Source organism: Neofelis nebulosa, chromosome 2, assembly GCF_028018385.1.
Source record: "Neofelis nebulosa isolate mNeoNeb1 chromosome 2, mNeoNeb1.pri, whole genome shotgun sequence".
Lineage (NCBI taxonomy): Eukaryota > Metazoa > Chordata > Mammalia > Carnivora > Felidae > Neofelis > Neofelis nebulosa.
The window spans coordinates 68,144,953-68,169,138 of record NC_080783.1 but is presented as its reverse complement, the minus strand read 5'-3'; the positions used below and the strand labels follow the sequence as shown (position 1 = coordinate 68,169,138).

Below are 24,186 nucleotides of genomic sequence, written 5' to 3'. Positions count from 1 at the left end.
TTCCTTAAAGCAAAAATGTCTGTGATGCTCCAGAGACCTTTGTCCTGATAAAGGCAAGTACTTCTGGGAAGAAATGAAAAGACCAACTGCCAGTGTTTGTTGAAGAGGAACACTCAGTTGTTCCTCACATTATGCAACAGATGGCATTGACAGCCTGATGGCTACGAAGGAGGAAACACACATTCCCATTCACCCAACCACTGTTCTCTCCCTCCACAACTCTGTGTCATCATTGCATATTCATTTCTTTTCTTCTTCTCATCCCACGGCTCAGCCTTCTAGAAGGGAGCTGATTTGGATAATATGCAAAAATATTAACCAGATAATCCTAAACATACTTGGCATTTTGGCCGCTACTCAGATATCAAAGGTGTTTGAGGCAAATTTTAAATTCAGAGTTAAACGAATGTCAGCTTGTTCCATAGACAGCTCATCCAGACAAGGATTTAAAAAAGAGAAGAAAGCTGTCAAAAGTATCTTCAATAAGTCAAGCTTATTTCTCTGATTTTCTCTTCTTAAAAAATAAAACAACAGGATTCTCATATTAGGGTTCCCCAAATCAAGACTGGACAAAAAGTGAGGCCAAACCCCCCGAGTTGCTAAAAATTATTCACATTACCTTCAACACTTGTATTGAATGTCTTATCATTTTTTAGACAAGGTTTTTGAGGTCTCTTCCAAAATAGAGGGGTAGTCAAAATATTTTATTGCCTTTTTTTTTCTTCTTGTAATAACATGGATATTCCTTATGATGGGTGAATAGGAAATTTTGGACTTACCCTTTAAGGTAGAAGACAGATAATAAAAACACAGGCTGCCTGCAAGGCAGGGAGGGGCAGTCCAGGACTGCCTTGGTTATATAGTGAGGTGTTAAAGCGATTCCACCCTGTGGTGCTTGAGTGCACTAAAAATAGGTAACCCTGAACTACACCGCAGTTGAAGGACAAGATAAAAATAGGAAATAAACTTGAAAAATAATTGTATAAATAGAGTACTGGGATTAACAACTCAACCCACCAGGTCGAATTCACTAATAAGATTTGTTATTTTTATTGAATGCAAAAGATAGGGTGTCATTTAAATATTTAAGAGAAATATTGGTTATAGGAATGTATTCTGAATTTAAAATGACAGACATGTAAGCAGTGATAGCTCACACTATTATTTGAAAGAGGGTTTCTTTAACCTTTTTAGCTAGGATGTCTCTTTATATCTCTTAATGATACTCTTCTCACTTTTATAAAAACAAATATACGAAAAAAGAAACAGAGAAACTTGGATATTATCAGATAGATATAACTGATCTTACAGATGTAGCTAAAAGCCAACAGTGGGGGTACCTGGGTGGCTCAGTCAGTGAAAGTGTCAGACTTTAGCTCAGGTCATGATCTCACAGTTCCTGAGTTCTAGCCCTGCATCAGGCACTCTGCTTTCAGCACAGAGCTCACTTGCTTTGGATCTTCTGTCTCCCTCTCTGACTGCCCCTCCCCCGCTTGCTTGTTCTCAAAAAAAAAAAAAAAAAAAAAAATTAAAAAACAAAACAAAAAACAAAAGTGACTTAGAATGTCACAGCTTTGCTCTTGTGTTCAGTTCCCAGTAAATCGTAAGGACTGGGACTCTTCCTAAGACATGGAGGCATTCAGTACACTTTTAGCCAATACAGCATCAAATGATGTAAAATTCTTCATATCTCCTTAACAGACAATATTTAAAATTCACAAATTCTGGTTTGGAAAGTCTATTCTGGATTATTAACTCTTGGCCCATATTTTAGACCTCTCCTGTTTTCGCTTCCTATGTTTCCGCCAAAAATATTATCGATTGTTAGCCCTGCCTCTCTTTCTTTCCTCTTCTCTTCTGAGGCCACTGCCATGACTCTAGGGCCTGCATGCCATCATTTCACACTTGGATTTGGGCCAAGGGTCATTAACTTCTGAGTTTCTGCTTTTGTCCACTTCTGACAGATTAACTTCAATGTATAATCACATCATCTTTCTGCTCAAAAACTTCAGGACATTTAGAGAATAAACCTTAAAATCTTAGCCTGGAATTCCAGAGTTTCTAAACCTGATTTTTAACAGTAATTAAGGACACATTTGTTTTTATTTAGCCATTTTATTAGCTAATTTTAACCCTGGGATCCATCATCCAATTCATAGAATAGAATAATAAAATATTACCAATAATTTACCATGTGCTCCTTGCCTTCCCTAATCCCTTCTTTCTCCCTCTCAGAGGTAACCATTGTTCTAAATTTGGTGTTTTTCATGCCTCACGTTTTAAAAGTTTTAGCACGTATACGTACATATAAATAGTAGACCTTTAATTTTATAAAAAGATTATTATGCTATCTATTGCCATCTATAGCTTGCGTCAATTTTTTTTCTCTTTAACATTTGGTTACTAAGACTCATTTGTGTTATTGTATGTAGTTATAGCTAATCAATTTTCACTTTTGTATGAGACTTTATTGGGCAAACATATTGCAATTGGCTTTGGGGTTATTCCTTTTTTTTTTTTTTTTTGGACATTACTAAAGTGTGCAAAGTGTATTGCAGACATTCTTAAACATGTCTCCTGGAAAGCATTCCTGCTCTGGTTTCTCTTGGGTATATGCCCGACATTGGAATTGTTGAGTTTTAGGCTGTACCAATAAGGATCCTGGCATGAACAAGATCAAATTGTGTAATTGAGGAAAGTTTAAGAAAGGAGCTATTATGGGATGATGAAGCACCCTAGAACTAGCAAGGGCAGGAGCCATAACAATCTCTGTCCCTGAAGAGGCAAGGGGAGGAAGTGATTATTCAAGCCTAAAAGGGGCAGCTGCAGCTTTAGGAGGGGGATTGCCCAACAGAGGTCTCGCTTTTTTCAGCCAAACAGTCTGGCAGAAAGGGAGCTGATCTCACTGAAAACCCTGACCTCACTCTGTACCCTTCTGTCCAGTGTTGTGCCAGGATCTCCCATTGGCTGAACCCAACCAGAAGCCAGAATGCAAGAGAACCCGCTGATGAAAGTCTACAAAGACCAGCTTCTAAGAACACAGAGAAGGGTGGAGAAGGCTGGACACTGGATCTAGAGAGGTAAAAGGGTATATGCAAATGTTAAACATTGTATAATTCCATTCTGTTTTGCGAAGTATTTGTACCAATTTACACTCCCAACGGCAGTGGAAAAGAGAGTCTGTTGGTCTATCCTTTCAACAACTTAGTGTTGTTAAACTTCTGCATTTATGCCAATAGGTTCAAATGGTATCTCCTTGTGGTTTTGATGTGGATTCCCTCGATTACTGATGAAGCTGAACTATTTTTCATGTTTATTAGCCAGACACATCAACTCTTCTGTAAAATTCCCATTCTTGTATTGCAAAGCTTAACAAGTTTATTCTAAAATTTAAATGGAGGGATACAGGAGTACTGATGCATAAGGGCACTTGTACCCCAATGTTTATAGCAGCACTCTCAACAATAGCCAAATTATGGAAAGAGCCTAAATGTCCATCAACTGATGAATGGATAAAGAAATTGTGGCTTATATACACAATGGAATACTACGTGGCAATGAGAAAGAATGAAATATGGCCTTTTGTAGCAACGTGGATGGAACTGGAGAGTGTGATGCTAAGTGAAATAAGCCATACAGAGAAAGACAGATACCATATGGTTTCACTCTTATGTGGATCCTGAGAAACGTAACAGAAACCCATGGGGGAGGGGAAGGGAAAAAAAAAAAAAAAAAAAAAAAAGAGGTTAGAGTGGGAGAGAGCCAAAGCATAAGAGACTGTTAAAAACTGAGAACAAACTGAGGGTTGATGGGGGGTGGGAGGGAGGGCAGGGTGGGTGATGGGTATTGAGGAGGGCACCTTTTGGGATGAGCACTGGGTGTTGTATGGAAACCAATTTGACAGTAAATTTCATATATTAAAAAATAAAAAAATAAAAAAAAATAAAAAAATAAAAAAAAAAGACTCGGACACACACAAAAAAAAAAAAATAAAAAAAAATAAAGGAGCACACTCATTTGACATATAAAAAAAAAAATAAAATAAAATAAAATTTAAATGGAAGAGCAGAGTCAAGAATGGCCAACACATTTCTGAAGGAGAAGAAAAAGGTGTAACTCTCCTTCAATATATGAAGGCTTGTTATAAAGCTATAGTAATGAAAAGAGTGTGATATCAGTGCAGCAATACACATCTTGACCGACAGAAGAAGAGAAATGAGCCCCCAAAGAGACTCATTCATTAAGGGAACTTCAAAAATGGTGGACACGGTGTGGCAGGTCCCTGGGGAAAGGCATGGTCATTTAACAAATAGACATGAAAATACAAACTCTTCTTACAGATGGCAAAACAGAAAATAGATTGCTGTCTCACACCATACAAAAAATCAACTTCAAATGCATTCAGACCTTGATAACTTTACTGTTTTCAGAAAAAAAAAATGCCAATGAATACCCTTTTCTGACCTTAAGGTAGGGAAGGATTTTTTAAAGGTGATTAAAAAAAATCCTAATCATAAAAGAAAGTACTAATATGCTCAAGCACTTTGATAAGATGTTTTCATTAAAAATATGACTTAAAGAATAGGAAACAATAAACCACAAGTATGAAAAAGATATTTGCAATGCATGTAATGAACAATGGCTAGTATCAAAAATATATGAAAAATTCCCAAAAATCAAAAAGAAAGAGACAAATGACCTAGTGGGAAAATGGGCAACATAAATTTCTAGCAGCTTTTTCTTTTATGTTTCATGAACTCTCACTAGTTTATAATTCTTAGAGACTATAATTGTGTCTTAGTTATCTTTGTTTCCTTATCACTTTGCTTAGTGCCTGGTAGAAAGAAAATGGTCAACAAATGCTCATTGAATAAATGAACAAACTTGCACTCTCGAATAATGGAAGCTCTGTTAACAAAACTCACCATATGCATACGACTCTCAGAGTCTATGCTCACATTTCCAGCTTGGACAGCTTCCTGTATTTACATTACCAGCTCCTACCCATCTTTGGAAGTCGAGATCATGATCCTTCTTTACATCATAAAGACTTCACTGCCTCTTATATCTAACAGATCTTCTTTTGGGACATCTCCTGCACTGTTGAATTGTATTACTCCATATTTCTACCCCTGTGCCAATCTCTCTGGCTTAGATTCTAAACTCCTTGAGGGCAAGGGCCATTCTCTTCTAAAGTACCTCTCACAGTTCTATGAGGTGTTCAATTAATATTTAGTTCAGATGAGTCACACCATCTAGTACAAATTAACAGCCGTCCTTCTAGTTTCAAAATGGCAGAATAATTGTTCTCAAAAAATATTGGTACTTCATTTTGAGTTTTCCCAATTTTAGGCACTAGAGGTCAGGTTACAAAGGCTCTAGGGATGTATTCTAGAAAAGATAAGTTGTTGTAAAGAAAAAAAACCAACTTGGTGGTGATTGATTATTCAAATACAAATTTATGACTGGAAAAAGGCAGCGGAGTATAGTGCAAAAATGAGGGCCATGGAATCAAATATCGGGGTTTGTTGTTGTTGCTCATTTTCTAGTGATAAACCAGAAGTATTTATTTTATTTTATTTTTTAATATAATTTATTGTCAAGTTAGCTAACATACAGTGTATGCAGTGTGCTCTTGGTTTCGGGGGTAGATTCCTGCGATTCGTCGCTTACGTACAACACCCAGTGCTCATCCTGACAAGTGCCCTCCTCAATGCCCATCACCCATTCAAATATCTGTTTTTAACCTCAGCACCACCTTAGGGGAAGGAATTCCTTAGATGCTTTAGCTGATGTGTAAAATGGGATGATAAAATTTACCTCAAAGATCATCTAGCAGATTAGTGGTGCACAGGTGGTACTTAACACATTTGATTTTCCTAACTTCTCTCCTCCCTCTTACAAATAATGCTGTGTTTAATCACACCTTGGAGTGCATGATTTTAAGACTTAACCATCTAACTCTTCAATAATAAACTTTACTAACAGCAAGTTGCTCTTGTCAAATGAATACGTGCATTCTATCATCTCCCCTGACTTGCGTAAAAAAAAAATTTTAACGTTTATTCATTTTTGAGAGACAGAGACAGCGTGAGTGGGGAGGGACAGGGAGAGAGGGAGACACAGAATCCGAAGCAGGCTCCAGGCTCTGAGCTATCAGCACAGAGCCCGACATGGGGCTTGAATTCATAGACTGTGAGATCATGGCCTGAGCCAAAGTCAGAGGCTCAACCGACGGAGCCACCCAGTGCCCCTGCCTAAAATTCTTAATTGGTGAAAGGGAAACAAATGACCCAAAATTAAATCTCTCATCCCCATGGGTGTATAGTGCAGCTGGTTGCTGTAATAGGAGTATCTCAAAAATTCATTTTCCATCTCTAGTATTAATAATTTCAAACATACAGGAAAAGTGAAAGTCATGTATAATTCACATACCTCCCACGTAGATTTAACAATTGTTCTAACAATTATCATAAAAATAATGCAGAGGTTAATGAGGACTTTAGAATTGTTATGCATATAACTTCCTGATGATTTGAAGGTATCTAAAACCCACCAACAGAAGTCACCCAAAAGGGGGGGTGGGGAGGAAGTCACCCAAAGGGTTACTTCACTGTGAACTCTTTAATGAACCTTTTTTCCCCCATTCATTATAGGTGAGTTTTTCAGATGGTGAACTATCGAAGAGAACATAGATTGGGCTACTCTCTTCCATAATGCCACTTCTTGGTTTCTTGACTTAGGGCTAGGGCTGCCCTTTCTCTTTTCCCCCACAGGGTACATACTCCTTCTTGCTTGCATTTACTCCTTCCAAATTTTCATGAAATGGTAGGGTTGCCAGATTTAGCAAAGAAACACACAAGACATCTAGTTAAATTTGAATTTCAGATAAATTATTAAATTTTTTTAGTGTAAGTATAACCCAAAAGTTGCATAGGACATACTTATACTGAAAAGTAATTCGTTATTTATCTGAAATTCAAATTTCACTGGGAAATCTGTATTTTTGTCTGGAAACTTTGTGAAATAGATGAGTCCAGAGAGCTTTTGAGGGGCCTGTGGATATCTTTGATATTTGGGCTCTCATGCTCACAGGTCTGAGGATAAAATGAGAGAGAAAGATAGAGAAAGGGAGAGAGTATTTCTGCACCATAAATAATAAAGGAATGGTTAAGCTAGAATTGTTTTTGAGCTAGTTGGGAGTTAGAGAGTGTCTGAGGTATATTTGTGTTGGACTTAGTAACTAAAATAGTCTGTGAGGACTCTGGGGAAAATAGGGTATGTGGACCTAAACAGATTGAATGAATTTATAACTAGTGTTAAAGTCATATGTGTATGAGTTTGCTTAAGAGTATGTATTGCATCTATTGCCACATTAATTCTGTATACCCACCAATCATGAACCTGAGGCCTCGCTCATGGGTAGCATTTATGGTTCACACATCAGCGTCAGTTGGGGGGGGGGACGGGGGGAGTGCTGGTGGCCACGTGGCCCTGTCGATCTTGGCTGGAGTTGCTAGAGAAGCTCTAGGCTGGCCTTAGTTGGTAGCTCTGCTCCACGCACGTCATTCTCTTCTGAGGACCATCCAGCAAGCTCAGAGATGGCTTTCTCAGAGCGACTTTACACGCACAGGGAGAAGCACGCAAGCGCATGCAGAAATCTGAACTGGTGCAGTCATTTTCACCTCATTGTATTAGTCACAGAACCTACTTCTGAGGGGAGGGAAATGGCTTTGTCTCTTTAGTGAGAGAAAGCGCAAAGAGCAAAAGGTGTGGATGCAGGTGAGATAAAGAATTGGGGCCACCATGATGGTCTACCACGAGGGACAAGGGTGGGTAGGAACATAAGAATAAATTGGAAAGTAAAGAAATTGCTTGTTTTGAAAACTCTAAGTTTGGAATTGTAGCACTTTTCTTTCTCCAAGAGGAGAAATTTGCAAGACTTCCAAATAAATTTCTCCAGTTTGTGAAGCAGAAATGCCAACAGTTCCACACAAATTACTGGAGTGTTTCACAATTTCTCTCAAAATACCTGTCAGAAAAGTTCTTTGGAGGGAGCACATGGTGGCATTATACTTGCCATAAACAAAATATATCCATCCATGTGAAGAGTCTGAGGTGTTAAAAACGAAACCTTATAAGAAAGTGGCGACACTGAAAAGGAAGACCAACTAAAGATCCAGAAGTAGATTACTATGTTGGTGTCCCCTAAAGCCTAGCACATTTTCTTCATGGTTTGCAAAGTTTGGCAATCAGAAAGTGCATACTGAAAACTAGAGGTGGGAATCTGCCACTTGTCTGACCTTTGTAAAGTAGCAGTCTCTTTGTGTACTGTTTTGTTCCATAGTAGGTCAATAATATAAAAATTATGTATAACTAAAGTGCCAAATAAATGAGCTATTTTTACATCAACAGTGACTGAAGGAGAAAACATTCTGCCCATAGAAATCTTCATTGTGACCTCTAATTGCAAGGTTTTTCTTTATCGGAATCCATAGATAGTAAAAATGATGAGTTTGATTCTCAGCTCTTTTTACATTTATTGTCCCTACTGGTAGTGGGTAGGAAATGAACTGGCACAAGACAAATAATTGTGTCAGTTGAACTCTTTTGGTTTCAAACTTCAGGTCTCAAGAAAAAAGCCTGGTGTCATTTAAGGACTTGGATCAGGTGGCAGAGTATGGGTCCTGTTGCCAATACCTGGTGGCCAAGGCTAGATGGGGCCTTAAAATGGGAGGGAGGGTCACCCTTCAGAAGGATGGGGAATATATTAGATAAATAATACCTGTTCACTAATAGTACTAAAAATAAATAGCTTTAAAAAATAAATTGTGTGCCAAACTCTTTTAAAATTCATTTATTCCTTACAATCTCATGAGGAAGGTATTTTGTTAATGCAGCTTTTCAGAGGTTAAAATGAGGCACAGAGAAAATAATTTGCCCAAGATCCCATAACTTGGAGGTGGCAGACGCGTGATCTGAGCCTAGGTATCTTGACTTTAGGTAGAACTGTGTACCACAGCAAGAAACAAGTCAATAGGAGAAATGTGAACTGAAATATGATAGGGTAAGTCTCTGTGTGCAAACATTTCTTCCAGAACTCTGCTGGTGTAAAAGGGAACTTGCTAAATGGTATTAGAGTGCCTTTTTAATGCTGAAAACAGTAATGACAAGAAAAAAACAAAAAAACAAAAACATGAATGTATTTGATATAAATATTTGTATTGGGTATAAATACACCTATCTGTATTGTGTATAAACGTATTGGATACAAATGTGTCTATAGAGGGATTTATATCAAAACATTAACAGTGGTTATCTCTGGAGAGGGGAGTGGGATGCTGGAGCAGAGAAGAGAGTATTTCATTTTGTATTCTATGATTTCTGTAGAATGTGGATAATTTAAAAATATGTAGTATAAAGAAATAGCCTGATCGGGGAAAGCAAAAGCAAAATGCCTAGGTGCCCAACATTAAATATGAAACTAGAAAATTGGTTTCAGATTGGTTTCTGTATCTTACTTCTGCTATTACCTGAGGATATGGCTGGTGAAAACTACCTGTCTCAAATTTCTTTCCCAATCAAGTGGAGAGGTGAGCATGTTTTTCTCCTGAAACGGTGTGGATAATGCCGTCTTTTCAGAATGTAAGTGTATTAATGGTTCATACATATAGCCCCTTAAGTACTATGTGATCTTTAACAAATATTTTAATTAAGAACTTCTTCAAGTATGCTAAAATCTGGAGTCATAAAAGTACAGTTGACCCTTGACAAATGGGTTTGAATTGCTTGGGCCCACTCTTATGTGGATTTTTATCAGTATAGTACTGTAAACGTATTCTCTTCCTTATGCTTTTCTTAGTAACCTTTTCTTTGGCTTTATTGTAAAATTACAGTATATAATACATCTAACATACAAAATATGTGTTAATCAACTGTATATGTTACCAGTGAGGCTTCCAGTCAACAGCAGGCTACGAAGATTTGAGGGAGCTCAAAGTTACATGTGGATTTTTGACTGTGTGGGGGATTGGCTCTCCGAATCCCCATGTTATTCAAGGGTCAAATGTACTTGTTTTCAAACTGCAGTTTAGAAAATAAAATACTACAAACATAATTGATGACACCTGTAAATCTCCCCAACCCAGCACTCATTTCTTGGTACCCAATAGCAAACCTGTGTATTTTTTTCTATGCATACAGCTGTAATATATGGTTATCATTTTGCATATAACTCGTATCAGAAAACATGCAGTGCTCCACAACCTGCTTTTCTTGTTCATTTTTGAGCAGCATCCATGTTGACATGCATAACTCTGGTTTGCACATTTTGACTGTTGTACAGAAGGCTATCATATGAATGTACGATCAATGTTGAGTGCCAGTTGGGACTCCCCTCAGCTGTTATACGCAAGGCTGCCATGACCATTTTTGTTCATGTCTCCTTATGCACATGCATAAGTACTTTTTAAAGGTAACATGGTAATAAGTCTTTATTTGCTATGGTAAATTTGATGGTTGTGCCAGTGTATTTTCCCACCAACAGCGAGAGTTCCACTGCTTTGCTGTCCTTGACAACACTTGCTATTTTGAAACTTACATTGTTGCTAATTTGATGGGTGTGATATAGTACATCCTTATGTTTTTAACTAAAACTTCCTTGAGTAGTGAACAGTATTTTTCCCATATGTTTCTGGCCTTTCAGATTCACTCTTGTAAGAAACCTACCTTTCGTGGGGGCACCTGTGTGGCTCATTCGGTGAAGTGTCCAACTTTGGCTCAGGTCACGATCTCACAGCTCGTGAGTTCAAGCCCTGCGTTGGGCTTTGTGCTGACAGCTCAGAGGCTGGGGCCTGCTTCAGATTCTGTGTCTCTGTCTCTCTCTGTCCTTCCCCCGCTCTCACTCTGCCTCTCTCTCTCAAAAATAAACATTAAAAAAATTTAGAAATATTTTTGTTTTTGCAGCATGTGCATATTTCTATTGTAGTATGTCATGAGATTTAGGAATTTTTATAGCATATATATTATATGTATAATATATGTATTAACATTCTTGTGGCTTATGTTTTCACTTTTATAGTACTTAATGTGCATGTGTCTTAAATTTTAATATATTTAAATTTACATCTTTTACGAATGTCCCTTTGTGTCTTATTTAAATAATTTTTCCCATGCTAAGGTCTGAAAAAATGTTGACTATATTCACTTAAGTTTTAAAATATTACTTCTAAAAGTCGTCTTTAATCCAACTCAAATATACTTGTTTGTGATTTGAAGTAGGGATCCGAATTAATTTTTTTCCAAGAGGATATTCAAACAATTTTTTAAGAAGTCACTCCTTTCCCTACTGGTTTATAACAACATAAGTTTCCATATATTAGGGTCTCTTCAAGTCTGATTTAAGGAAATAACAGTAACATTTAACATTTAATGTGTATCTGCCATGTATCAGGAACTAGTCTAAGCATGTTAGATGCTTAGATTGTGCACTTTGGAGTTTGTATGGGTTCACATGTACACTAGAGAGCCCTGATGAATGATAGGTTTTACTATGACTTGTTTACTGGCTGATAAAGATACGGTTGTCGGGTGAAATTCATAAATATGCTGGTTGACACAAACCAAACGTATAACTTGCTTTTATTAAACATTGAAAAAATCAACATATCGTCCAAAGAGGCAGACATCCCAAGAGCTTTAGTGAAAACCAACTTAACATCAACTTGTTTGACAAAGCTTTGAGAATAAATGAGCAATTAGATTCTTAAAGTAGGACTAGAACATGAATGAGCTCTAGACGCCAATAGTTATAAGCCAACAAATTAGGCATTGTTCGGCTTAATAGTTTTAGTTTAATGTATATATATATTATTTAGAATATTAGCATCTGAGCTACATAATGACTTTATCATTTTATTTTAATTAAAACAAAGATTTCTGGAACCTCCAAGTAGTCTTTGAAGTTCTCCAATATGGACATATACTAACCCCTATTCCTCACTACATATCAAATGTGAAATAACTGTCAATATAGACCAACATTTTCATACGATTTCTAAGGCTTCTGGCACATAAAATATATAATATCTGTGTGACAACAATGCCATGATTATATACAAAAAAAATATTTAAAATGTTCCTTGTGCAATTTAAGTTCTAAAGATTAAAAAAACAAATGTTCCATGTTAATAAAATATTAAAATATTATAAGCTTCCCATAAATTTGACATTGATTTTATAATTACATAAAGAACACACAAGATAAGGCTTGCACACTAAGTGATTCATCATTTAAATGAACTGTCGAACCAAATATACTTATTTGATATTCTTAGATCTCTAGATCATACTTTCAGCCAAAATACACTTTAATATAACTTATAAACATTTCCAATTAAACTGTAACATTGAGGCAGCGAATGTCAGATCTACATTTGCCTACCTATTTATGTGTCACACAAATACAAGTCTATGAATCTTAATTTATTCTTTTGTCTAAGTCACCATTGTAGAGAATGTGTCAGTAAGTGAAATCCACAAAAGGTGACGATGTCTCATTTAAGAAAAATGAAAGTCATTAACACCTTGTCTTAAAGTTCTAAAGCAGCATAGTCAGCTTTTAAGGCAAAAAAAAAAAAAAAAAAAAAAAAGGCCCAAAATATTATAACTTATAAATTCTGTAATTCTTCTTTTGGCATTAAAAGCCACAGCACAAATTCTTACACTTTAATAGACAATATATTAGTGTACATCTGGATATACATTGGCCAACATTCTCCATCAGCATGACATTGTCCTGTGAAATAGCGGTGGTGAAGTGCATTGTGACAGGGCACATTTAATGGCCATCCTGGGCATCAGGGGACATGGAATGGCTGAGTCTTGACCTTCCATTCACAGATATTGTATTTGATGGAACAGTAACCTAAGAGAAAGAAAGAAGCACAGTTTGCACCCATCAAGTGAAAATGGCACAGCTCTCTAATTTTCAGTTTTCAACAATTACCACATTTGAACTTCTGTATAATTGTAAGCGATAATATTTAGTGTTCCGTATTCAATAAATCACAAATGATTAAGAATAAATGTTCACTCTACCATAAAATTAAAAATGAGAGAGTTGTTATTTCCACAACAAACAAGTTAAATAATCCATTAACACATCTTAGCCTTCACAAAATTACCAAATCAACTCAAAGGACAAGAGCACAAACAGACTGCAGGCCAAGCTGTTGAAGAGCATTTTTTGCTAGGTTAATTCTGGCTCCTCAAAGCTGCCTTGGAAAATGTAGAAAAATAAAGCAAATTCCACAAAACAAAGAATTTTTGTATTGATGGTATATATTAACTTGACGTTCCCCTCCCCAGGTACTCCTTGTTTATAAGAAAATACAGCTTTGGTTTTTAAAATGCTGTCATTTGAAGGGCTAAAAAAGTCAAATCTAAGAGTGTTATGTCAAAACAATTGCAGAATGAAAAGTAGTTTTCTTCCTCCCAATAAATAAACTCCGAAATTCCAAGATTCTATGGCAAAGTCTCCTATTTACAAATGGTAAGTGAATGAAATACACTAAGAATTTCCTAAATAGCTTGAAATTCTAACATTTAGAAGAATGTTTTAAAAAATCATCTGGATTCTGGATAGTAAATAGGTATAATATTTTGAAATATTATACATAAAATTTGACAATACTTTTAAAAAATGGTTAATGTCTAGTTATAATTTGAATAGATTCTTAACCAAACATTATCACAAGAGAACTGGAGTACAAAAGGCCACAGATTCTGCCTTGCATCAGAGTAAGTTCCTGAAAGGGAAAATAAAATGGGCAAATTCAGTTTGGATTTGATTTCCTAGTGCTTCATTCATGGCCTTTTCCTAAAACAAAGATCGGTAACCGAAACGAATCAACTTTCTTCACTATGAATCCAGGATGGAGTAGAGTAGTTGACACTAAAACAGCTAAAAGAAAAGCTGCCACCAGGGGAAGGAAAACTCCTGCACCTTGTTTAGTATTCACGTGGGGTTCCTTTCCAAATATAGCCAACAAACAGGTAACGACTTTTCATTATGTAACTTTGGCACGAAAAGTTTCAGTGTGTAGGGATTATTTTTGTAATTATTGCCAAATTTGCAGTGGTCATAATTCTTTGTAAGAAAAAGAGACAAATTTTGTTTTAAGCATTTAAAAAACATACCAATGACCCTAATACAAATAAAAGATGTTTACTGTAGCACCATTTATAGAGTGGAGAAACTAGAATCTAGTGAAATGTCCACCAACAAGGAGCAAATAAACTATGGTTCATTCATATAATCAAATACTCCATAGTCTGAAAAAGAATAGTGTGTATGTGTATGTGTAATAAGATGGAAAACATCAAAGAGATATTTATGAATGGATTACAGAGGAGTTTATTTTTGTACAGAAAAATTAAATATGTTTATATACTACAAAAGTGGTCTGGAAGGTTTCACTTTAATCTATCACGAGCAATTACTTTAGGGGGAAACGGTATTTCATTTGATATTTAAAAATTTGTATACTAAACTTTCAAGCATGAAAAGACATTATTATAGACTAGTCTATAAATTCTGTGTGGTCAGAAACCTTGACTATTTTAATGCCGTGCCTGGCACGGTATAGATCAATGAATTATTTCTTGAATGGAATACAATAACTTCTTATAAACATTTATAAAGTAAAAGAGTGTTGCTTGAATTTTTTGAATAATGAACATATGACACCTACGATAAAGATTTTTTTAAAGATTAAAAACTTTTAAACATTAAAGAATTTACTAATATGAGCATTAAAGAATTTACTAATATGAGCATCTACTATTTGTCTCAACTTTAAGTTTAAAGAATATCAGGAATATTCTTGTAGTTTTCTTATTCTTGTAAGGAACATTTGCTATAAAACTGTCATTGATTAATATATATGGAAAGAACTGCCAACCTGAAGCCCTCGGATTGTACAAATTCCAAACAAGGAAGTATGAGTAAAAAGCAGACCAATTAAACAAATAAAAATGCCAGTAAGTTCTGGGCGACTTATCCCATAAGTTCTGGGTGACTTATCTGGTTTCTTTCTTCCTTCCAGGTTTTTATGGAGCCAAAGATAAATTTTACATTCTGAGGAAACGGTTAATATCAACTACTAAATACCATTTGTCACTTTATTTTCATAAACGTATATTCTACTTGTAATAGTATAATGACCTTTAGTAACTGAAGCATCAACAGGAACCAAAAGTAGCCAGAAAGTTCTTGTATCAACACAAGTAAATGATCATAGTTTACTTAATCTCATATTCTCTGAAAACAATCTGCTGATTCACATATAAATCTTTATGCCAAATACATTTTATAAAACAGTAAACTAGATTTATTAAAACTAGGAAGACAAGACAATTCTGTGACTACATGGGGGTCAAAGAGGGGTAAGGTGTGGAAAAAAATCTTAATATGAAAAAAAAAAAACATGGCATGTTCATGACTACATTTACACTAGAGCAATCAACTAGATAATTGTTCTAACGTGAACCAATTATTATAATGAAGGTTAATTATTCGGGTATGAACCAGAGCCATAAGGCAGGTTGGTACCTGGAGTTAAACTGAACATTTGGGTGCCAAAATATAGGCAAACCTGGAGCCAATTTTCTGATGAACAATCTAAGCCCACTGTCAAAATCACTGAAGATTTTATTTGGCACTATAACTGTTGTTCTATAAAAGAAATGTTAGAATTTAAAACAAACCAGGAGAAATGTTCAGTACAGGATAGAAATATGGGACTTAAGCAAAGATCACAAGGAATCAGAGCCTTTTGGTGTCCATTTTTACTTCCTTTTGCAATATATTTTTTGAAATACAATGCATGTACAGGAGAGTGCACTGAACTTAAATAAACAACCTGATGGAAACAAACACAAACGTATATATAATCCACCACTCAGGCCAAGAGAATAGCTCCAGCTCCCTACTGATCTTGTCTTTATTTAAAATGTTGACATTTTCTTTATCACAGGTTTTTGCTTTCATTTAGACATTTAAAAAATCTTGCATTAAGATAACATTTATCTCGATTACTTAGTTTTTTAGTTTCCTCTTAAATTGTGTTGCCTGTCCTTCTCCTACAAACCCCAGCAAAGCCTTTTCTCTCCCTGTGGAAGTAACCCTATCATGATTTTTATAATTACTTCCTTGCTTTTAAAAATAATTGCCACCTACACATGCATCGTTAAATAACATAATTTAGTTTTGCATGCCGTCAAACTTTACACATAGATATTTTTATAGATCTTTACCCTGTTGTGTTTAGGTGTACTTTGCCCAACTTACTGCTGTTTGATAATCCATTCTTTGAATATATTATTTATTCTGTTTTTGGATATTAATGTTATATTTACTTAGAGCTATTACAAACAATATTTCATGAATATTCTTATAAATGTGTCCTGGTACACAACACACACCTTTTTAGGGTATAATTAGAAGTGAAAATACTGATCATAGTGTGTCAGTTCCGTGACCTTTACTAGACCCTGTGTTCATTTTTAGTGCAAAAAAAAAAAAAAAATTGATTACTTAAGGAATTTTTATTAAACAAAATTCAGGAACTGGCACTACAAAGACTCAGGGCTATTGATAATCTCCTACTGAGAGAGATAAAATTTAGACTTGATGGAACCTCAAGTAATGACTTATAAACAGGATACAATTATAGGATCATCATTTAGAGCCTGCTTTCTATGCTGATTCACATCCAGCTCATTCTGGAAGCAAGGAGAGTTTTATAAGTGAAGAGACTGCCAATTTAGAGCCCGTATCACCAAGCACACAGCTGCTTGCCTGTACAGTTCTGTTGGCCTAAAAGACATTCCCAACTTAATGCACTCTTTTCTGCAATTAGTCCATTGGAACTGATTACTATATCCACGGACTTAGGAAAAGGCACTGCAGTTATGTTCTGTCTAGCTACTTGGTTCTCCTGTGGACCTGATGTGCCACTGCTTCTCAGTCCCAGGCTGTGAACACCCAGAAGGCAGAGGCTTCGTATTATTCATTTTTGTATCCCCAGCATCTAGGACAATGTTTAGTACTTTTGTGCTTAAAAAATGCTTATCAAGTATATTGAATTGAGAAAGCTTTACATTTTTTTAACGCTTATTTCTTTTTGAGAGAGTGAGAGAGTGAGAGAGCGAGAGACTGCGCGTGCACATGAGCAGGGGAGGGACAGAGAGAAAGGGAGACACAGAATTGGAAGTAGGCTCCAGAACTCTCAACACAGGGTCCTACGTGGGGCTCAAACTAACAAACCGCGAGATCATGACCTGAGCTGAAGTCGGATGCCTTACCAACTGAGTCACCCAGGCGCCCAGAATTGAGAAAGCTTTAGATCAGAAGTGACTGACTTGAAACTGAACCTTAATTTACAAGATTAGAAAGAGAACTATTTTCTTAAGTGAAAATGTACAGTTTATTTGCGTGGGCATATTTCCTCACAAAAATATAAATGTCGTGACCTGTGAAATACCAGTTTCAGTACTCAAAACCACCAACTTTTTTTTTTTTTTTTTCTGCCTGGCACCTAAATTCAGATTCTACAAATACTTGACAAAATTCAAACCTAATCTCCTGAATTATTCCTTCGTGTTTCCTCCACTCCTGACGGCAGGCAATATTTTGCCCTGTCTCCTTGTTTGCCCAGATGGGAGCGCCAAGCCCTCCATGAAAACAGCCGTCACTCATGGCTCCACTGAAACACACTGAGGAAAATGGTGAGCGCAGACAGGGCTGGCCTTGGAGATGTGCCCGAGATGCCCTCCCCTTTTCCTTCTCTCCTTGCAGCATTCCTGTCCCTTCGCAGATTTTATTTCTGTTGAGCTCAGTGCTTTGCTCAACAAGTCTCTTACTCTTCTCTAAATAGCCTCTAAAATGATTAGAGAAGGAATTCACAAAACGAAATGCCTTGGGAGTCAGGAGAATAATGAGTACTTTTCTTGTCTTGAGTGTTGAGGAACTTGCAACCAAGACAACTAAGGGGAGAACAAGAAAGACATTTAGGGAGACTACAGCCTCTGGAAAGTCCAAGTTTTGGTGCCAGGCTCCAGGCTTCACCACGTAGGACTTCTTTGAGTGGATGAAAGCAACAGAGGGAGGAAACTCACCTCAAATAATTCCCTGTGTCGTTTTTTTTGGCATTTGCTCCCCAAAAGAAGCATACCTCCCTTCCTGAAGTTCTCCTACATCTCCGTAAGGAGGAGCTGGCCACTTTGGCAGGGCCTTATTAGACTAGACTTTCTGCCTTCGGTGTCATCTAAATTCCCTAGATTTTCCCTACATTTTTTAATCTATAAAGCCACCTGCCCCCCCCCCCCCCGCCCCCTCATTCTCCCACATATGGTAGTTGACTTTGATCATCGTGGGAGCCAGGACTGAAAACTTGCACGTTCCTATTGCTAGTGCGGCTTTTCTGGACTACGGAGGGATTTTCTTTCTGAAAGAATTTTTCTTGCTATGCTAATACAATTTATTAAAATAAGAGTCCAGGGTACTTTCTATATATAGTTATATAATAATGAGCAAACCCCATGTTCTGCACCTGGCCCATGTTTTGGAAAATAGACCGGACATACTTTTAAGTATGTGTAAGACTCTGGACTCTTTCAGCTTATACTTCAAAAATGACCCTTGACATCAAAGAGCAACTTCTGGCATCCTCCCTATTCAGATGCAAGAGCCAGAAAACAATTTCCCCTAAGTATTAGTTTGACAATGTTGAAAATAAACCCACTGTCACCCATCTGATAAAGAAAACTTACCCTTTTCAATTTGGCAGCAGCCTCTCCAGAACGGATTGCAGTGAGCAAACTCTGTCGGATCTGTTCTGGGTCAGAGCTTTGGAATGTTAAAGAACTTTGTCTCTTAAGAATGAATGATGGGCAGTCAGTTGGAGACGGTATTTGGGAATTCTGTTCATTATGTGCAGAGTTATTTCCCTATAAAAATAAGTGCAAAATATTTATATGAATACCAAGTGAACAATGGGCCATTAAAAAAATTCATCATCAGTATATTTTTAAAGAATCACTATTTGCCACACTGGTGTTTTAGACATAGTTCTGTTTCCTTCCCCAGTGAGTTATCTCTGCTGCCCGAGCTCAGTTGGAAGATGAGGGTATTACCTTCCCTTCTCTTCAACTTATGAGGCTAAGGAAGAAAAGTGGTACCTCTCTTTGTTTTATGAATACACTAGTAATTTTACTGTCCCTAAGTCAAATAATGCTGATTTTTGCCAATGGAGTTGGCCAGAAGAGCCAAATAATAAGAAAAAAAAAATTCCATAGGCTAAAAAAATAACACATTTTTAAAGTTACAAAATATTAGGTTTTCGAATTATCATTTTTGAAAGAACAGAATGGACAAATTGACAATTTTATATTGGTTGAATCTAACATAGCTTCTAATAAAAGAATATTAAGGACCATGCTACATGTAATAGCTTATTTTGTGTTAATGGAAGTCACAGGGGCTAAGTGATGACCGTGTTTTCTTTATTTTGCCCATGGACTAAAAAACATTAGGAATTTCCAAAGTTAAGAATCAAAATTTAATTAAACTTCTTAGGAAAGAATATTTAATAACCAATTTAACTGGGAACTATTATCAAATAATCTTAAAAATGTCTTTTTTAAACTGCCAAATATCTTTACAAAAGATGAGCTAAACAGAGCTTAGGCAATGACTCAAAAACTGTATTATCTAAATCAAGCTCTGTTGTTTAGGAATGGTATTCCATTCTAAGAAGAAACGCAGGCTTTGTTCCCAAGTAGAGAATTAATCTCTACATCATACATCTCTTCCTGACATTATATCAAAGATAAGAAACATAAATGTAAAATACATGAAGAAATATTCTTCAAGATGAATACTGCTTTGAAATTATGGAAAAATCTTTACTTGGCAATATGGTTAATGTTCTGTTACTCTAGGAATGTTTGAAAAAGTAATATAAAATACTTCTGGAACTGTCACACAAATCTGAAAGTATTCTTTAAACAGTATCAGGGTAAAAGTACACAAAATATTTTTTAAAAATTGCATGGGGATTATCATAATTCATACTATAAATTTCATCCTTTCCTTTGACTATATTATTTGAATCTAGCAAATTATAACACTTAGTTGACCAAACACTAAGTAAATAAATGTTCTTTTATGTAAATTATTAAGGTTAGATAATGGTTAAATGATATTTTAGTCAACATACATATAACTGGAAAAGTTTTACAAAAATGTGAAATTAAGAGAATTATATTTTGAGATTGAAAATTCTGGTTTCAATTTAAATTATTTATATGTGTCAATGTTTGGTAACTAAGGTTGAATATATGTGATAGAAAATGTATAGTTGAGGGGCGCCTGGGTGGCGCAGTCGGTTAAGCGTCCGACTTCAGCCAGGTCACGATCTTGCGGTCCGTGAGTTCGAGCCCCGCGTCAGGCTCTGGGCTGATGGCTCGGAGCCTGGAGCCTGTTTCCGATTCTGTGTCTCCCTCTCTCTCTGCCCCTCCCCCGTTCATGCTCTGTCTCTCTCTGTCCCAAAAATAAATAAAAAACGTTGAAAAAAAAATTAAAAAAAAAAAAAGAAAATGTATAGTTGAGAAGTATCTGGTTATATTAACTAGTCTTAACTGCTTATGTTTCTATATAATTAAAACTATTTTGCTATTATGTAGAAGTAGAGTAGAAAATAAACCAGAACATCCAGAAAAGTAATAAACAACTTGAGATAAGCAAAACACAGGAAAATAGAATCAGAACTATAAACTAGTACAATATACAAATGTATGGCAAAGAAAATTTAAATTAAAATAGGGGCACCTGGGTGGCTCAGTTGGTTAAGCATCTGACTTCGGCTAAGATCACTCAGATCATCATGATCTCAAGGTTTGTGAGTTCAAGCTCCGCATTGGGCTCTGTGCTGACAGCTAAGAGCCTGGAGCCTGCATCAGATTCTGTGTCTCCTCTCTCTGCCCCTCCCCCACTTGTGTTCTCTGTCTCTCTCTCTCTCTCTCTCAAAAATAAACATTAAAACAAATTTTAATAAAAAATTTAAAAAATAAGTTAAAATATTTCGTAATGATACAATCATTTAATGACCATATAGTAATACCCTATCAAGTTATATGAATTATAATAATTCTGAGAGTAAATAATCAGATGTTATGTATTTTTACTCTTTATTCCCTATGGTAGCTTGCCATTAGATTAATATGAATTCAGAGTTAAGTAACACACAAATATACAACATGCTTGTTAACCCCCATTTAAACCACGTTGTATAAGAACCTCTGATTTTTAAAAAGGTCACGTTACCTTATCACTCACAAGTAGTTGTGGGATGCCCACAAATTTATTTACAGAAGGAGCCTTCCCTTCTTCTGTGTCAGGTGGAGGTCGGGCAGCTGCACCCTCACTGCATGACACTGTGCGCACTTTGCTGAGAGACTGTGACCGTTTCACTACAGCGAGGGCAAAGGGTGAGGGAGCAGAGCTCGAGTAAGGTCTCGGTGCACCAAAAGTTTTCAAAGTCTTCAGATTTAGTGCAGCTAATTGATTCGCAGGAAGAGGAACAGGTCTCGGGGCTATGGGAGGTGGAGGGGTTTCAGTAGGCTTCTGGTTGCTGATGTTATCATCAGCATTTTTAATCTGGGGCTGTGGAAGAGACGGAGTTGTTTTACTTAAGGGAGAAAGAGTTTGTTCTGGAGGAGGTATCACTTCCCTTTCCCTCTCTTTCTTTATTAGTTCTTTCGGAGTAGGGTTAGGGGCCACATGGACACCTTTGGCAGCTGCAGATGTCACATAGTGACCTGAAACTCTTTTTTGCATCTGTAGGAAAAAAGAACTTGGTTTGGTCTGGGGATTTGAAACCCGAGATTTAAGTTTTGACTCCAAAATATTGTTTATATCTTCCAAATTTGGCACAAAAGGAGCTGTGCCAGTGTCCCTTGTCATTCTGGGAGTAGGTTTCAGAGGACTCCCCATGGCAATGCAGGGTGAGTTCTCCACGCCGTGGACCTGATGCTCTGTTCTTGGGCTCGGCTGTAGTTTAAGGTCTGCCTGTGGCTCCTTTGGGTTGTCGGAAATAACAAGATCTTCTGTTTGGATTGCAGTTTCTTTCACATTTTCACCAGTGTGCTTTTCTCCTAAAGTATGGATCTCGTGATTGTCTTTATACCCAGTGGTTTCTGATTCCCAATTTTTCAGTATCTCCAGGGACTTGGGAGGCACTATTTTATAAGTAGTCATTCCAATTTTGGGTATGTACTCTCTTGTGATTTCATTTGAAGGTTTTGGCTTGGGATCATAGTCTTGTCTATAAAGTGGATAATTCTTTGAAATAGTTGAGTTTTTATCAATCCCATCTACAGAAGGCAAAAGGCCATCATTACCACGTGCACAAACTGGATCTTTTATGGTGAGTTGATTCTCTGAATGTACGTTGAAGGGGCCCTGACTCCTGAATTTCCTTGAGGCATCTACAGCAGAATCTTGGGGACTTAGAGATGAGGGTTGAGTTGATTTACTGTTACTTGGAGTTTGCACACTCTCATTAACTTTGAAATTAGACAAATGATGGCCTTGGTGATTCCCCTCAAAACTGTCAGAGGAAGGGTTTGTCTGAATCGCCGCATCTTGCATTTTTGTCTTTTCCTCACTGGGTTGATTCAGTTTTTGGCCTGCCACTAATGATGGAGCTAGATGATTTTCCTTGTAACTTTCAGCAGTATCAGTTTTATGTGCCTGATAGTTTGATAGTCTGTCAGCTCCCATGTCCACACTGTTATTTTTGGCAACACCTCCCACATTGATTTCTGTTATCCTCACTCCATTTTTCATATTCTTTTCTGTGTCCGTTGGAATGACAATTATTTCATTTTGATCTACTAAGGGAAAAAATATTGTCAAGTTAAATGTATGAAAAAACTAGAAAAAAAAAACTCAAGTTTTCAATGTCTGCCTCCCCCAAACTGAAGTAGGTTGGTTTGGATTCTACAGGTAATTTTCAGCTAATTATACAAAACCAAGTAATAGCATTAGGAAGGAAAATCATGGGCTTTGGTATCATAGAAATCAGAGGCTAGAACCCGGCTTGACTGACTACAGTCTGTGTGGCCTCAGCATGTAACCTAACCCCTTTGAGCCTCAGTTTGCTCAGATGTACAAAGGTAAAAACTTGTATTATATTTTATATGGCATTTATATAACATGCCAAATAGGAGACGATATTGCCCAGAACAAGCAGTCCATGGAAGACAGCTACGTTTCTCCTGATAGGTAGACTTATATTTCAGTTAATGTTAAGAATGACAATAGAAATTGACAAACTCCAAGATGTTTTTCCTTTTTTTGTTTCCTATTTTGACTCTGTCTTTTCTATAACCCCTAGTGTATTTCTATTTCACACCTTACATCAAAAGTGAAACAAGCCCAGTGAATGTTACCAGTTTTAATTAAGGCAAACAATAGTAACATTACCTTTAAGAGTTGAAGTAAAAACAAATTCTCAGTTGACTGTCTTGGTAATTAGGCATCCTTGATAAAGACTTTGTTTTCAGTCATAATATGGGTGATTTCAACTACAGAAAAACAATCACGTGCGCTCTGATTTTTCTCTGAGAAAAATTCTCATGTCAGAGTCCCAGTAGAGAAAGCAGCCTCTCTCTCCCCTGCACTACTTTTCCTCTTAATTCTAATTCAGATCTCCTGAAAGCAAAAATCACTTGCCAGTGTCTAGGTTAACAAGCAACAGTTGCCAGCCAGCAACACGATGGCAAAGAATTGGAATGAGGCATCTGGAAGGAAACACAGGTTTATGGGTGCACGCTATGTGTTCTGGTCCTCAGGGAAGTGATTTATATACTGGGCTCCTGTAATCAAATGCCCAGAAGAATCATTTCTTCTGAATGACCGACTAACCCTCATCTTCAAAATCCTAAGTGGCTTCCCCTTCCAGATAGGGCAGCAGTTCATACAGCGCAAGTGAAATGTGAGCCTTGGGAGTCAAATCGTGAAAGGATGTCAAGTATTTCTCTAGAGTTGTATCATCACTCACTTTTACTTATAAGATAATGAACAGTTTCACTGCCTAAAATGTCATAAGCTATTCTGAA

General features: G+C 36.6%; 1 protein-coding gene across 14 annotated transcripts in view; it reads right to left on the bottom strand.

The window, feature by feature from the left end:
- Positions 1 to 11,623: 11,623 nt before the first annotated feature.
- The window catches only part of COBLL1 (cordon-bleu WH2 repeat protein like 1), a 176,400-nt gene continuing 163,837 nt past the window's right edge, over positions 11,624 to 24,186 (bottom strand). For 10 of the 14 annotated variants that reach the window (XM_058715101.1, XM_058715091.1, XM_058715093.1 and 7 more), the window contains 3 exons: positions 21,389 to 22,959; positions 18,835 to 19,011; positions 11,624 to 12,925 (listed from right to left, as the gene is read on the bottom strand). In XM_058715101.1, the coding sequence (XP_058571084.1) occupies positions 12,839 to 12,925; positions 18,835 to 19,011; positions 21,389 to 22,959 (1,835 nt within the window). In that variant the 3' untranslated portion in view covers positions 11,624 to 12,838. The remainder of the gene's footprint in view (positions 12,926 to 18,834; positions 19,012 to 21,388; positions 22,960 to 24,186) is intronic. The other 4 variants (XM_058715092.1, XM_058715104.1, XM_058715099.1 and 1 more) reach the window with 2 other exon arrangements.